The 15,008-nt window shown below is 44.6% G+C and overlaps 1 protein-coding gene across 7 annotated transcripts in view; it reads left to right on the plus strand.

Moving 5' to 3' along the window:
- zranb3 (zinc finger, RAN-binding domain containing 3) overlaps positions 1-4,934 on the plus strand; it is a 128,593-nt gene extending 123,659 nt beyond the window's left edge. For all 7 annotated transcript variants that reach the window (XM_067987225.1, XM_067987224.1, XM_067987222.1 and 4 more), the window contains one exon: positions 4,627-4,934. In XM_067987225.1, coding sequence (XP_067843326.1) covers positions 4,627-4,725 — 99 coding nt within the window. In that variant the 3' untranslated portion in view covers positions 4,726-4,934. The remainder of the gene's footprint in view (positions 1-4,626) is intronic.
- Positions 4,935-15,008: the final 10,074 nt, after the last annotated feature.

Below are 15,008 nucleotides of genomic sequence, written 5' to 3' on the forward strand. Positions count from 1 at the left end.
CTAAATCCAAAAACAATTAAAAAAAACAACTAAAAGCAAAGGGGCGGAATTTCCTGTGTATTTGCACGCAGAGACACGTGTAATCAGGGGGTAAAGCAAATACCTGGCTTAAAAAATTGAGGAAATTCGTGTGTTATGCACGGAATTACGCTACACCTGAATTCTTTTACGCCCATCTATCGATCCCTGCACCCAAATGCATCTCGACTCATTATAATGGCTCCACCCCCAGGCTATAAAGCTGCACACGTGAATTTCCTGCAATTATGGTGGTTCAAAATGGGTGTAAAATTAAGCCCAGATTTTTAGGCGCAGCAGAAAACTGGAATCTTGTATTTTATTGCAATTATTTTTGAGTTTATCTTTTTATTTATCCTGCACTGTATTTTCTGTTTCTTTGAATGCATTTTTATGGTATTGGTATAAATCATATTAAAAATTGAAAAGCTTCCATGATTACATGTTCTTAAACATGCTTAGAGGGCTTGACAGGGTAGAAGCTGAGAGGCTGTTCCCCCTGGCTGGAGAGTCTAGAATTAGGGGGTAATAGTCTCAAAATAAGGGGTCGGCCATTTAGGACCGAAAGGAGGAAAAATGTCTTCACTGAGAGTTGTGAATCTTTGAAATTCTCTACCCCAGAGGGCTGTGGGTGCTCAGTTGTTGAGCATATTCAAGATTGAGAGATAGATTTTTGGACACTAAGAGAATCAAGGGCATGGGGATAGGTCAGGAAAGTGGAGTTGAGGCAGATGATCAGCCATGTTCTTATTGAATGGCGGAACAGGCTCGAGGGACCGTATGGCCTACTCTTGTTCCAATTTCTTGTGTTCTTATATACGCTGTGCCTAATGTGCACAGATGGCTTCAAACTTTAATTTTAATATTTAAAGAGGAATATACCTACTTTTAGATACGGGGTACGTTAATGAGATTGGCAGAAAATTTGGGTGTAAGTAGACCGGCAGAATGGGTGTAATTTCAGGTGTAACTTCCTGATTACAGCCGCTGAGGAAATTCCACCCCGAGATTTTTTGGTTTTATTCATTCATGGGATGAGGGCGTCGCTGGCAAGGCCAGCATTTATTGCCCATCCCTAATTGCCCTTGAGAAGGTGGTGGTGAGCCGCCTTCTTGAATCGCTGCAGTCCGTGTGGTGAAGGTTCTCCCAAAATGCTGTTAGGAAGGGAGCTCCAGGATTTTGACCCAGTGACGATGAAGGAACGGCGATATATTTCCAAGTCGGGATGGTGTGTGACTTGGAGGGGATCGTGCAGGTGGTATTGTTCCCATGTGCCTGCTGCTCTCCTTCTAGGTGGTAGAGGTCGCTTTGGGAGGTGCTGTCAAAGAAGCCTTGGCAAGTTGTTGCAGTGCATCCTGTGGATGGTACACACTGCAGCCACAGTGCGCCAGTGGTGAAGGGAGTGAATGTTTAGGGTGGTGGATGGGGTGCCAATCAAGCGGCTGCTTTGTCCTGGATGGTGTCGAGCTTCTTGAGTGTTGTTGGAGCTGCACTCATCCAGGCAAGTGGACAGTATTCTATCACACTCCTGACTTGTGCCCTGTAGATGGTGGAAAGGCTTTGGGGAGTCCGGAGGTGAGTCACTTACCACAGAATACCCAGCCTCTGACCTGCTCTTGTAGCCCCAGTATTTATATGGCTGGTCCAGTTAAGTTTCTTGTCAATGGTGACCCCCAGGATGTTGATGGTGGGGGATTCGGCGATGGTAATGCCATTGTATGTCAAGGGGAGGTGGTTAGACACTCTCTTGTTGGAGGTAGTCATTGCCTGGCACTTGTCTGGAGCGAATGTTACTTGCCACTTATCAGCCCAAGCCTGGATGTTGTCCAGGTCATGCTGCATGCGGGCACAGACTGCTTCATTATCTGAGGGGTTGCGAATGGAATGGAACACTGTGCAGTCATCAGCAAACATCCCCATTTCTGACCTTATGATGGAGGGAAGGTCATTGATGAAGCAGCTGAAGATGGTTGGGCCCAGGACACTGCCCTGAGGAACTCATGCAGCAATGTCCTGGGGCTGAGATGATTGGCCTCCAACAACCACTACCATCTTCCTTTGTGCTAGGTATGACTCCAGCCACTGGAGAGTTTTCCCCCTGATTCCCATTGACTTCAATTTTACTTGGGCTCCTTGGTGCCACACTCGGTCAAATGCTGCCTTGATGTCAAGGTCAATCACTCTCACCTCGCCTCTGGAATTCAGTTCTTTTGTCCATATTTAGACCAAGGCTGTAATGTGGTCTGGAGCCGAGTGGTCCTGGTGGAACCCAAACTGAGCATCGGTGGGCAGGTTATTGGTGAGTAAGTGCCGCTTGATAGCACTGTCGACGAAACCTTCCATCATTTTGCTGATGATTGAGAGTAGACTGATGGGGTGGTAATTGGTCGGATTGAATTTGTCCTGCTTTTTGTAGACAGGACATACCTGGGCAATTTTCCACATTGTCGGGTAGATGCCAGTGTTGTAGCTGTACTGGAACGGTTTGGCTAGAGGCGCGGCTAGTTCTGGAGCACAAGTCTTCAGCACTACAGCTGGGATGTTGTCGGAGCCCATAGCTTTTTCTGTATCCAGTGCACTCAGCCGTTTCTTGATAACACGTGGAGTGAATCAAATTGGCTGAAGACTGGCTTCTGTGATGGTGGGGATATCGGGAGGAGGCCGAGATGAATCATTCATTCGGCACTTCTGGCTGAAGATGGTTGCAAACGCTACAGCCTTGTCTTTTGCACTCATGTGCTGGACTCCGCCATCATTGAGGATGGGGATGTTTTCATAGCCTCCTCCTCCCGTTAGTTGTTTAATTGTCCACCACCATTCACGACTGGATCTGGCAGGACTGCAGAGCTTTGATTATCATTTTCATTCTCCTGGGAGATATATAAATCAAATAATTTGAAAGTCTTTCCCAAATTCAAAAGTGAAGATATTTATCCAGTGTAGCATAATGAGATCTTTCCTTTATGTTGGAGCCCTTGAAAAACATTGGGAATATTGGAGTTAATATCTTGGAAGAATATTAGGAACAATGTCAATTTTACCACTTGCCCTTTTTAATTACTCTCATTGGGATCCCAGTTTAATTTCTATACAGGATGTCCCTTTCAATAGTCAGGATTCTTTAAAGCCCCTGTATGATGCTCATAATTGGTCTGATTTATGAGATTTAAGTCCACTGAGGCATGTCTTGCACCCAATATACTAGGCCTAGAGTTTTGTTAATGTATTACGATTAAACTCTTCTATCCAACTCTTCTAATTAGTCTTTTCTTTTCAATGAAGAGAATTTAGTAAACTTGAAATATGGTTTCAATTTTCTTGCATCTCTTTTTAAAAAAAAATCTTAGTTCACAATGTGATTTGTGAAATAATAAAACCTGGTATCCCTTAGGGGGTGACAATTGCTGTGTGGAGTTAACACATTCATATGCAAATTCTTGGTCCACTATTTTAACAAACATGTTGACCAGGATATTTTTGCACACAATTCTACACTGCTTTTTTTTAAACCTTTTTTGTTAAAAGAAAAGCTGAAACTACTGATAAGGACCTAGATTTAGTGCAACAAAAATGGCCGAAATAGAGAATTTGTAATTTAAAAATAACCATGAAAAATCAGAAACCCTACTTTTAAATAAATGGGTGACTTTATTTATTTATTCTTGGGATGTGGGCAACCCTGGTAAAGGCAATATTTATTGCCCATCTCTTTGATTAAGAGTCAACCACGTAGTGTGGGACTGGTGTCACATGTAAGCCAGACCAGGTAGGGGTGGGAAGCCCCTTCCCTGAAGGACATTAGTGAACTATTTAGGTTTTTACAACAATCTAGTAGCTTTCATGGTCATTTTGTCTGGTGCTAGCCCACACATTATCAGATTTATCGAATTCAATTTTACAACTTGCCATGGTAGAATTTGAACTCCTGACCTGTGGGTTGATCATCCAGTAACCAAACAACATTACCGTACCCTTAAAAGTAAGGTGTAATAATACTGTGACAATGTTTACAACAACCTTAATTCATCTAGCACCTTTAACATAACAAAACATGCCAACGCATTTCATTGTTGTGGGGTGGGGGGGAATACTCGAACAGGAGGAGGACTAGAAGAGGTGGTTAAGGATCTGTTGAAGAGGTAGGTTTTAAGTATTTTGAAAATGGGAGAAGTGTAGAACAGGGTCACATTTTATTGACATAATTAATATTAATCTCCATTATTTTTCATGAGGCAATTAACTTACAAAGTTTAGTGAAGACTTTTTATATGTACTTGTATATGAATACATATTTATGTCTACTTGTATAATAGCTGCAAATATGCAATATAAAAATAGTTTGGACCCTTTTCCTGAATTTCAGTGCCAAATATTGTTTCCCTAATGCTCTTAATATTGTTATTAAAATGTAATCAATATTTTTAAAAGTTACAGTATTTAGGAAAACAAATAGATGAATCACAGTAAGCATAAACACATTTCATTTGAAATACCCCTACAAATGTCAACTAAAATAGAAAATTATAATCATTTATTATACAACTTCAGATATTATTGTCCATTTAACTGAAAAGTTAATAATCAACCATAACATTTCTCCTTCTGTAGCGAACTGCAAAACAAGCTAAAGAAAGAAGCCAAGCAAAGAGACTTTCAGACACTTCCAAATATGGGTCAGACATCAGAAGTTTTTTTACAAAGAAATGAAGAATAAGCACAAATATAAAGCAAACAGATATAGCAACTGGAAATTAAATACTGTTGCAACATCACTTATAATTATTTGAATGTTTTCTATTAAGTATATAGTGCTAATAAACATTTTGCATTTGAGCAAAGAGTGTGTGTTTACCTGCCTAGGATACTTTGTTTTAAACCCAATATACCTTTAATGCATAATAAAACTTTGTATATGCCTGCCTATTTTCTCCTCCTCTTGTATTTATTATTCTCGAAGACAGCTGGTTATTTGGAGGTACAATTTTGCAGGCTGTGGTAGCTCCCTAGAACCCTACCCTACTGACCAGGGAGGATCAGTCAGCTATTTACATTACAACTGCAGCATTTGCACTAACACAACAGTTATAGTTTGAATGCCACCTTAGTAACCAAAGAATCAAAGAAAAGATACAGCACAGAAGGGGGCCATTCGGCCCATTGTGTCCGCATCTGCTCGAAGAACAACCAGGTGCCCATTCTAATCCCACCTTCCAGCACCCGGTCCGTTGCCCTGCAGCTTACAGCACTTTAGGTGCAGGTCTAGGTACTTTTTAAAAGAGTTGAGGGTCCCTGACTCTACCACCAATTTGGGCAGTGAATTCCATACACCCACCACCCTCTGGGTAAAAATGTTTTTCCTCATGTCCCCCCTAATCCTTCCACCAATCAGCTTAAATCTATGTCCTCTAGTTCTTGAACTCTCCACTAGGGGAAACAGGTACTTCCTGTCTACTCTATCTGGGCCCCTCATAATTTTGTACACCTCAATAAAGTTTCCCCTCAGCCTCCTCTGCTCCAAGGAAAACAACCCCAGCCTATCCAATCTCTCCTCGTCGCTGCAATTTTCAAGCCCTGGCAACATTCTTGTAAATCTTCTCTGCACTCTCTGCAGAGCAATTATGCCCTCCCTGTGATGTGGTGACCTGAACTGCGCACAATACTGCAGCTGTGGTCTTACCAGCGTTTTATACAGTTCCATCATTACATCCCTGCTTTTGTACTTTATTACCTCGGCTAATAACGGAGAGCATTCGGTATGCCTTCTTCACAACCTTATCTACCTGTACTGCCACCTTCAGGGACCTGTGCACATGCACTCCAAGGTCTCTCACTTCCTCTACCCCTCTCAATATATTCCCGTTTACTGCATATTCCCTTTTACTGTTTGCCCTCCCTAAGTGCATTACCTCACACTTCTCTGGGTTGAACTCCATTTGCCACTTTTCCACCCACTGATATCTTCTTGGAGTTTACAACTATCCTCTTCACTATCAACTACATGGCCAATTTTTGTGTCGTCTGCAAATTTGCCAATCATACCCACTACATTCAAGTCCAAATCATTAATATATACCACAAACAGCAAGGGACCCAACACTGAGCCCTGTGGCACACCACTGGAAACAGATTTCCATTCGCAAAGACATCCATCGACTTGTACCCTTTGTTTCCTGTTACTGAGCCAATTTTGGATCCAATTCACCACATTTCCCTGTATCCCATGGGCTTTCACCTTTCTGACCAGTCTGCCATGTAGGACCTTGTCAAATGCTTACTAAAATCCATGTAGACAACATCCACTGCACTACCCTCATCAATCCTCCTTGTCACTTCCTCAAAGAATTCAATCAGATAACCACAGCATGCGATGCACACAAATTAATGGGAACATTGGGCCGGATTTTGCCTTAAAAATAATGGTGAGGCTAACAGTGCTCACTGTTATTCAAACCTAGCAACTACAGGCCAGTCAGTTTAACCTTGGTAGCGGGGAAACTTTTAGAAATGATAATCCAGGACAAAATTAACAGTCACTTGGACAAGTATGGATTTGTGAAAGGTAAATCGTGTTTAACTAACTTGTTTGAATTTTTTGATGAGGTAACAGAGAGGGTTGATGAGGGCAGTGCGGTTGATGTGGTGTATATGGACTTCGAAAAGGTGTTTGATAAAGTGCCGCATAATAGGAATTAAAGGGGCACTGGCAGCATGGATATGAAATTGGCTAAGTAAAAGGAAACAGAGAGTAGTGGTAAATGGTTGTTTTTCTGACACGAGCGCGGTATACAGTGGTGTTCCCCAGGGGTTGGTACTAGGACCATTGCTTTTCTTGACGTGTATTAATGACTTGGACACGGGTGTACAGGACACAATTTCAAAACTTGGAAGGGTAGTGAACAGTGAGGAGGATAATGATGGACTTCAAGAGGACATAGACAGGCTGGTGGAATGGGCAGACACATGGCAGATGAAATTTAATGCAGAAAAGTGTGAAGTGATACATTTTGGTAGGAAGAATAAGGAGACGCAATATAAACTAAAGGGTACAATTCTAAAAGGAGTACAGGAACAGCGAGATCTGGGACTAAATGTGCACAAATCATTGAAGTTGGCAGGGCAGGTTGAGAAAGCAGTTAAGAAAGCATACGGGATCCTGGGCTTTATAAATAGAGGCATAGAGTACAAAAGCAAGGAGGTTATGATGAACCTTTACGAAACACTGGTTCAGCCACAACTGGAGTATTGTGTCCCGTTCTGGGCATCGCACTTTAGGCTTTAGAGAGGGTGCAGAAGAAATTTACTAGAATGTTTCCAAGGATGAGGGACTTCAGTTATGTGGATAGAGAGGAGAAGCTGGGGTTGTTCTCCTTAGAGCAGAGAAGGTTGAGAGGAGATTTGATAGAGGTATTCAAAGTCATAAAGGATCTGGACAGAGCAGATAGAGAAACTGTTCCTATTGGCAGAAGTATCAAGAACCAGAGGTCATAGATTTAAGGTGATTGGCAAAAGAACCAAAGGCGACATGAGGGAAAACTTTTTTTACACAGTGACTGGTTATGATCGGGAATGCAAGAGAGGGTGGTGGTGGCAGATTCATTCGTGGCTTTTAAAAGGGAATTGGATAAGTACTTGAAGGGAAAAAATTTGCAGGGCTACCAGGATAGGGTGGGAGAGTGGGACTAGCTGGATTGCTCTTGCATCGAGCCGGCATGGACTCAGTGGGCTGAAAGGCCTCCTTCCATGCTGTAACCATTCTATGATTCTATGTGCAAATCACTCAGTAACTCCGGCAACCACACATGCACAATTAAACACCGGAAGTTGCTGTACAAGGTGCAATGCTCCTCCAAAAGCTGCGCGAGTATGGCATCTCGCTGATTGGCTCCCTGTTCAAATGTAATCAACGGCGTGACGTTCCTGTACTTACCTGATAGATACGGACTAAATTCACCAATAAAAGTTAAGTCATATCATTTAATGGTGTGGTAAGTCTTAATTACTACGAAACAACCTCTCTGGCACTGAAAATTAACTTTTATAAGTGTGAAATTTCATTCCTTCAGACAATTCGTAAAAAAAATTTTATAAATTTTTATTTTACATTTTCTTTGTCTCTTTTATCTCTCTCTTAATTCAGTCTTTCTTACTCTCTCTCTATTTTGCTTTCTGTACCTGATTTGACATTGAATTCACGATTCTAACTTACACTTCCTGGTTCTGGCTGCTGTTAACAATGCTTCAATCTGATTGGTTAAGGAGGTACACAGGTCCCAGATGCCCTGTAGAGGTGCTTTTTGGATCTCTAATTTACAGGAACTTGCCGTGCAAAAGTTCATAGAAAGTCTTTGGTCAAGTGCAACTCTCATTTGCCGCTCACAGCGAAATCCAGCCCAATGATTTAAACTTTACACGGCATGCAAGGTTCCATGGTATGCTCATGAGCAACTCATAAAGACCAAAAGTTTGATGCTCAGATTAAAATAAAATGTACATTTTTGTTGTGGCTTTTTAAGAAATTTTAGATGGAGAGAACATTTCAAACATAATAAAACATAACTAGCAATTAACAGGTTCCCAGTTCATGTTTTTGTGTGCACTTTGATTTTTCATGCTCATTTGATAATCATGAAACTCAGCAAAACCTTTCAACTTTTTGTTTGTAATTATTTTTATCACCCTTTGCAGACTTCCCTAACCCATTAATGGCTTCCAGGTCTCAACCAAAACTGTTGTTTAATTAGCCACTAGGAACAAACCCAGCTAACATACCTGCTGTATGGGAAAGTACCTAACCAACATTCAGCCATTCCCTGGAAGATCAGTAATTTGTGATGTATGGAATTTTTTCTGTCACAATTTGCTCCAGGGATTGGAGTGCCAACATGTTGTACCACTTTATACCATGGCTTAATTTTTTTTTGGTTAATGGTATGCTATTAACTTTTTTTAAATGTTGAAATTCCAGTTATGCTTAATAGATGTTGGGTATGGATGAAAAGAACTGGACATTTCAGCAGAGCCAGTCTGGGCTGGATTCATGTACGTTCACATGTATGCTGACGACACTCAGCTCTGCCTCATCACCACCTCCCTCGACCCCTCCACTGTCTCTGATTTGTCACACTGCTTACCTGACATCCAGTACTAAATGAGCAAAAATTTCCTCCACCACAAACTCCAATCCCCAGCCACTGACTTCATCCTTCTCCCTGGCCACTAAGGCTGAACCAGACCGTTCGCAACCTTGGCATCCTATTTGACTCTCAGATGAGCTTCCGACCACATATCCGCTCCATCACCAAGACCACCTACTTCCACCCCCGTAACATCACCCATCTCTGCCCCTGTCTCAGCTCATCTGCTGCTGACACCCTCATCCATGCCGTTGTTACCTCTAGAATCGACTATTCCAATGCTTTCCTGGCAGCCTCCCATCTTCCACCTTCCATAAACTTGAGGACATCCAAAACTCTGCTGCCCGTATCCTAACTCGCACCAAGTCCTGGAGACCCATTACCCCTGTGCTTGCTGACCTACATTGGCTCCCAATCCAGGAACGCCTTAATTTCAAAATTTTCATCCTTATTTTCAAATCCCTCCATGGCCTCGCCCCTGCCTATCTCTAACCTCCTCCAGTTCTACCATCCTCGAAGATCTCTGTGCTCATCCAATTATTACCTCTTGTGTAGCCCCGATTTTAATCGCTCCATCATTGGCGGCTATGCCTTCAGCTGCCTAGGCCCTAAGCTCTGGAATTCCCTCCCTAAACCTCTCTACCTCTCCTCCTTTAAGATGCTCCTTAAAACCTACCTCTTTGACCAAACTTTTGGTCACCTGCCCTAATATCTCATGTCGCTCAGTGTCAAATTTTGTTTGAAAATCGCTTCTGCAAAGCACCTTGGGACGTTTTACTACATTAAAGGCACTATATAAATGCAAGTTGTTGTTGATTCCATCCTAGGTCTGAGCTGAAAGGGTAGTGAAAACTTTATAAACCACTTTGTCTTGCTCTATTAATTTAATTTTACCTCATCTTTGAATAGGCTTATGGTGTGTGACTTGAAGGGGAACGTGCAGGTGGTGATGTTCCCATGTGCCTGCTGCTCTTGTCCTAGGTGGTAGAGGTCGCGGGTTTGGGAGGCGCTGAAGAAGCCTTGGAGAGTTGCTGCAGTGCATCCTGTGGAATGATACACACTGCAGGCACCGTGCGCCGGTGGTGGAGGGAGTGAACGTTTAGGGTGGTGGATGGGGTGCCAATCAAGTGGGCTGCTTTGTCCTGGTTGGTGTCGAGCTTCTTGAGTGTTGTTGGAGCTGCACTCATCCAGGCAAGTGGAAAGTATTCCATCACACTCCTGACTTGTGCCCTGTAGATGGTGGGAAGGCTTTGGGGAGTCAGGCGGTGAGTCACTGACTGCAGAATACCCAGCCTCTGACCTGCTCTTGTAGCCACAGTATTTATATGGCTGGTCCAGTTAAGTTTCTTGTCAATGGTGACCCCTAGGATGTTGATGGTGGGGTATTCGGCGATGGTAATGCCATTGAATGTCAAGGGGAGGTGGTTAGACACTCTCTTGTTGGAGATGGTCATTGCCTGGCATTTGGCTGGCGCGAATGTTACTTGCCACTTATCAGCCCAAGCCTGGATGTTGTCCAATTCTTGCTGCATGCGAGCATGGACTGCTTCATTATCTGAGGGGTTGCGAATGGAACGGAACACTGAGCAATCATCAGCGAACATCCCCATTTCTAACCTTATGATGGAGGGAAGGTCATTGATGAAGCAGCTGAAGATGGTTGGGCCCAGGACACTGCCCTGAGGAACTCCTGCAGCAATGTCCTGGGGCTGAGATGATTGGCCTCCAACAACCACTACCATCTTCCTTTGTGCTCAGTATGACTCCAGCCACTGGAGAGTTTTCCCCCTGATTCCCATTGACTTCAATTTTACTAGGGCTCCTTGGTGCCACACTCGGTCAAATGCTGCCTTGATGTCAAGGTCAATCACTCTCACCTCGCCTCTGGAATTCAGTTCTTTTGTCCATATTTAGACCAAGGCTGTAATGTGGTCTGGAGCCGAGTGGTCCTGGTGGAACCCAAACTGAGCATCGGTGAGCAGGTTATTGGTGAGTAAGTGCCGCTTGCTAGCACTGTCGACGACACCTTCCATCACCTTGCTGATGATTGAGCGTAGGCTGATGGGGCGGTAATTGGTCGGATTGAATTTGTTATGCTTTTTGTGGACATGACATACCCGGGCAATTTTCCACATTGTCGGGTAGATGCCAGTGTTGTAGCTGTACTGGAACAGTTTGGCTAGAGGCACGGTTAGTTCTGGAGCACATCTTCAGCACTACAGCCGGGATGTTGTCGGGGCCCATAGCCTTTGCTGCATCCAGTGCACTCAGCCGTTTCTTGATGTCACATGGAGTAAATCGAATTGGCTGAAGACCAGCTTCTATGATGGTGAGGATATCGGGAGGAGGCCAAGATGGATTATCCACTTGGGACTTCTGGCTGAAGATGGTTGCAAACGCTTCAGCCTTGTCTTTTGCACTCACGTGCTAGACTCCGCCATCATTGAGGATGGGGATGTTTAGAGAGCATCCTCCTCCTGTTAGTTGTTTAATTGTCCACCACCATTCACGACTGGATGTGGCAGGACTGCAGAGCTTTGATCTGATCCGTTAGCTGTGGAATCGCTTAGCTCTGTCTATAGCATGTTGCTTCCGCTGTTTAGCATGCATGTAGTTCTGTGTTGTAGCTTCACCAGGTTGGCACCTCATTTTTAGGTATGCCTGGTGCTGCTCCTGGCATGCTCTTCTACACTCCCCATTGAACCAGGGTTGATCCCCTGCATTGTTGGTAATGGTAGAGTGAGGAATATGCCGGGCCACAAGGTTACAGATTGTGCTGGAATACAATTCTGCTGCTGCTGATGGTCCACAGTGCCTCATGGATGCCCTGTTTTGAGCCGCTAGGTCCGTTCTGAATCTATCCCATTTAGCACAGTGATAGTGCCGCACAACACGTTGGATGGTGTCCTCAGTGTGAAGACGGGACTTCATCTCCACGAGGACTGTGTGGTGGTCACTCCTACCGATACTGTCATGGATAGATGCATCTGCGACAGGTAGACTGGCGAAGATAAGGTCAAGTAGGTTTTTCCCACTGTTGGTTCGCTCACCACCTGCCACAGGCCCAGTCTGGCAGCTATGTCCTTCAGGACTCGGCCAGCTCGGTCAGTAGTGGTGCTACCGAGCCACTCTTTTTGATGGACGTTGAAGTCCCCTACCCAGAGTACATTCTGTGCCCTTGCTACCCTCAGTGCTTCCTCCAAGTGGTGCTCAACATGGAGGAGAACTGATTAATCAGCTGAGGGAGGACGGTAGGTGGTAAACAGCAGGAGGTTTCCTTGCCCATGTTTGACCTGATGCCATGAGATTTCATGGGGCCCGAAGTTAATGTTGAGGACTCCCAGGGCCACTCCCTCATGACTGTATATCACTATACCGCCGGTGGGACAGGGCATACTCAGGGATAGTGATGGAAGAGTCTGGGACGTTGGCTGAAAGGTATGATTCTGACAATACCAAACAATGAAGGCACCATGGCAGCTTCAGGGGAATAACGTTACTGAGATGCTGTTCCTGTGGTCAGATACTACCTGAACAGTAGGTTGACTGTAAATCTTATGAAAGCAATGGGGTTGATTCAAAGACCCTTGCTGCCCACAAGCGTATCAGGTGCAGCTCTTTGAACTTGAGGGAACGCTGCCAATGGAGACTCTGCAGGGTTCCAGCTGAATGCCTCCTTTCCACAGGAAATGTGATAAAAGTGTTGTTCCTTGCAAACATGACAGTCGTCACTTTTCTGATCCACGTTTTCCCACTGTAGATGTCTCCTGCGGCACCCTGGAATCTTCATGCTGTGGTAACTTTCACTGCTGTAGGATGAGCTGTTCCTGATCCATATTATTGTGTGCAAATCATTGTGCAGCAGATGGCGCGCTTCTCTTACAGCCAATCTTGTCAATTGCAGGTGACAGAGAGAACTCCTTTGATATATGCAGGTGTAGATCCTAGCATAATATCAGTGATCAGCAAAAGTCTCAGGTGTCATGGCACCTGCATTTGTTGAACCCTCACAATCTCCTCTTCCTTTGTCTTTTTTAAAAATTCAAGGCCAGCATTTATTGCCCATCCGAATTGCCCTCGAGAAGGTGGTAGTGAGCCGCCTTCTTGAACCGCTGCAGTGCGTCTGGTGAAGGTTCTCCCACAGTGCTATTAGGTAGGGAGTTCCAGGATTTTGACCCAGCGATGATGAAGGAACGGCAATATATTTCCAAGTCAGGATGGTGTGTGACTTGGTGGGGAATGTGCAGGCAGTGGTGTTCCCATGTGTCTGCTGTCCTTGTCTTTCTAGGTGGTAGAGGTCGCAGGTTTGGGAGGTACTGCAGTGCATGGTACACACTGCAGCCACGTTGCACCAGTGGTAGAGAGTGAATGTTTAAGGTGGTGGATGGGGTGACAATCAAGCGGGCTGTTTTGTCCTGGATGGTATCGAGCTTTCTGAGTGTTGTTGGAGATGCACTCATCCAGGCAAGTGGACAATATTCCATCACAGTCCTGACTTGTGCCCTGTAGATGGTGGAAAGGCTTTGGGGAGTCAGGAGGTGAGTCACTCGCCACAGAATACCCAGCCTCTGAACTGCTCTTGTAGCCACAGTATCTATATGGCTGGTCCAGTTAAGTTTCTGGTCAATGGTGACCCTCCAGGATGTTGATGGTGGGGGATTCAGCAATGCTAATGCCGTTGAATGTCAAGGGGAGGTGGTTAGACTGTCTCTTGTTGGAGATGGTCATTGCCTGGCACTTATCTAGCACAAATGTTACATGCCACTGATCAGCCCAAGCCTGGATGTTGTCCAGGTCTTGCTGCATGCAGGCATGGACTGCTTCATTATCTGAGGGTTGCGAATGGAACTGAACTCTGTTCAATCATCAGCAAACATCCCCACTTCTGACCTTATGATGGAGGGAAGGTCATTGATGAAGCAGCTAAAGATGGTTGGGCCTAGAACACTGCCCTGAGGAACTCCTGTGGCAGTGTCCTGGGGCTGAGATGATTGGCCTCCAACAACCACTAGGTAAGACTCCCGCCACTGGAGAGTTTTCCCGATTCCCATTGACTTCAATTTTACTAGGGCTCCTTGGTGCCACACTCGGTCAAATGCTGCCTTGCTGTTGAGGGCAGTCACTCTCACCACACCTCTGAAATTCAGCTCTTTTGTCCATGTTTGGACCTAGGCTGTAATGAGGTCTGGAGCCGAGTGGTCCTGGCGGAACCCAAACTGGGCCTTGGTGAGCAGGTTATTGTAAGTGCAGCTTGGTAGCACTGTCGACGACACAATCCATCACTTTGCTGATGATTGAGAGTAGACTGATCGGGCAGTAATTGGCCGGATTGGACTTGTCCTGCTTTTTGTGGACAGGACATACTTGGGCAATTTTCCACCTTGTCGGATAGATGCCAGTGTTCTAGCTGTACTGGAACAGCTTGGCAAGAGGCGCAGCTAGTTCTGGAGCACAAGTCTTCAGCACTACAGCCGGGATGTCGTCGGGGCCCGTAGCCTTTGCTGTATCCAGTGCACTCAGCTGTTTCTTGATGTCATTTATGCAGCACATTCAGAACCCCAAAAAGAATATACACCCTAATTTCTTTGTAAGGTGTGATACCAAAACCAGCAGTAACCAAGAATTATTAAAAGTATTGGCAGCAGAGGGAAAAAAAACTAACTGGGCAAAATGCAACAGGGGGCATATATGAACACCAAAAACCCAAGAGTTAAGAAAAGTAAGTATTTAACATGCAAGAGAAAACAGAGCTTCCTGGAGACTGGTTTAACGTGGATAACATTTTGAACAGCATTGGGTTTTGCATGGGGCAAAACTGATTGGATCATACCTGTTTGTCACTAACAGTAATGTAAG

The sequence above is a fragment of the Heptranchias perlo genome, chromosome 7 (genome assembly GCF_035084215.1).
Source record: "Heptranchias perlo isolate sHepPer1 chromosome 7, sHepPer1.hap1, whole genome shotgun sequence".
NCBI lineage: Eukaryota > Metazoa > Chordata > Chondrichthyes > Hexanchiformes > Hexanchidae > Heptranchias > Heptranchias perlo.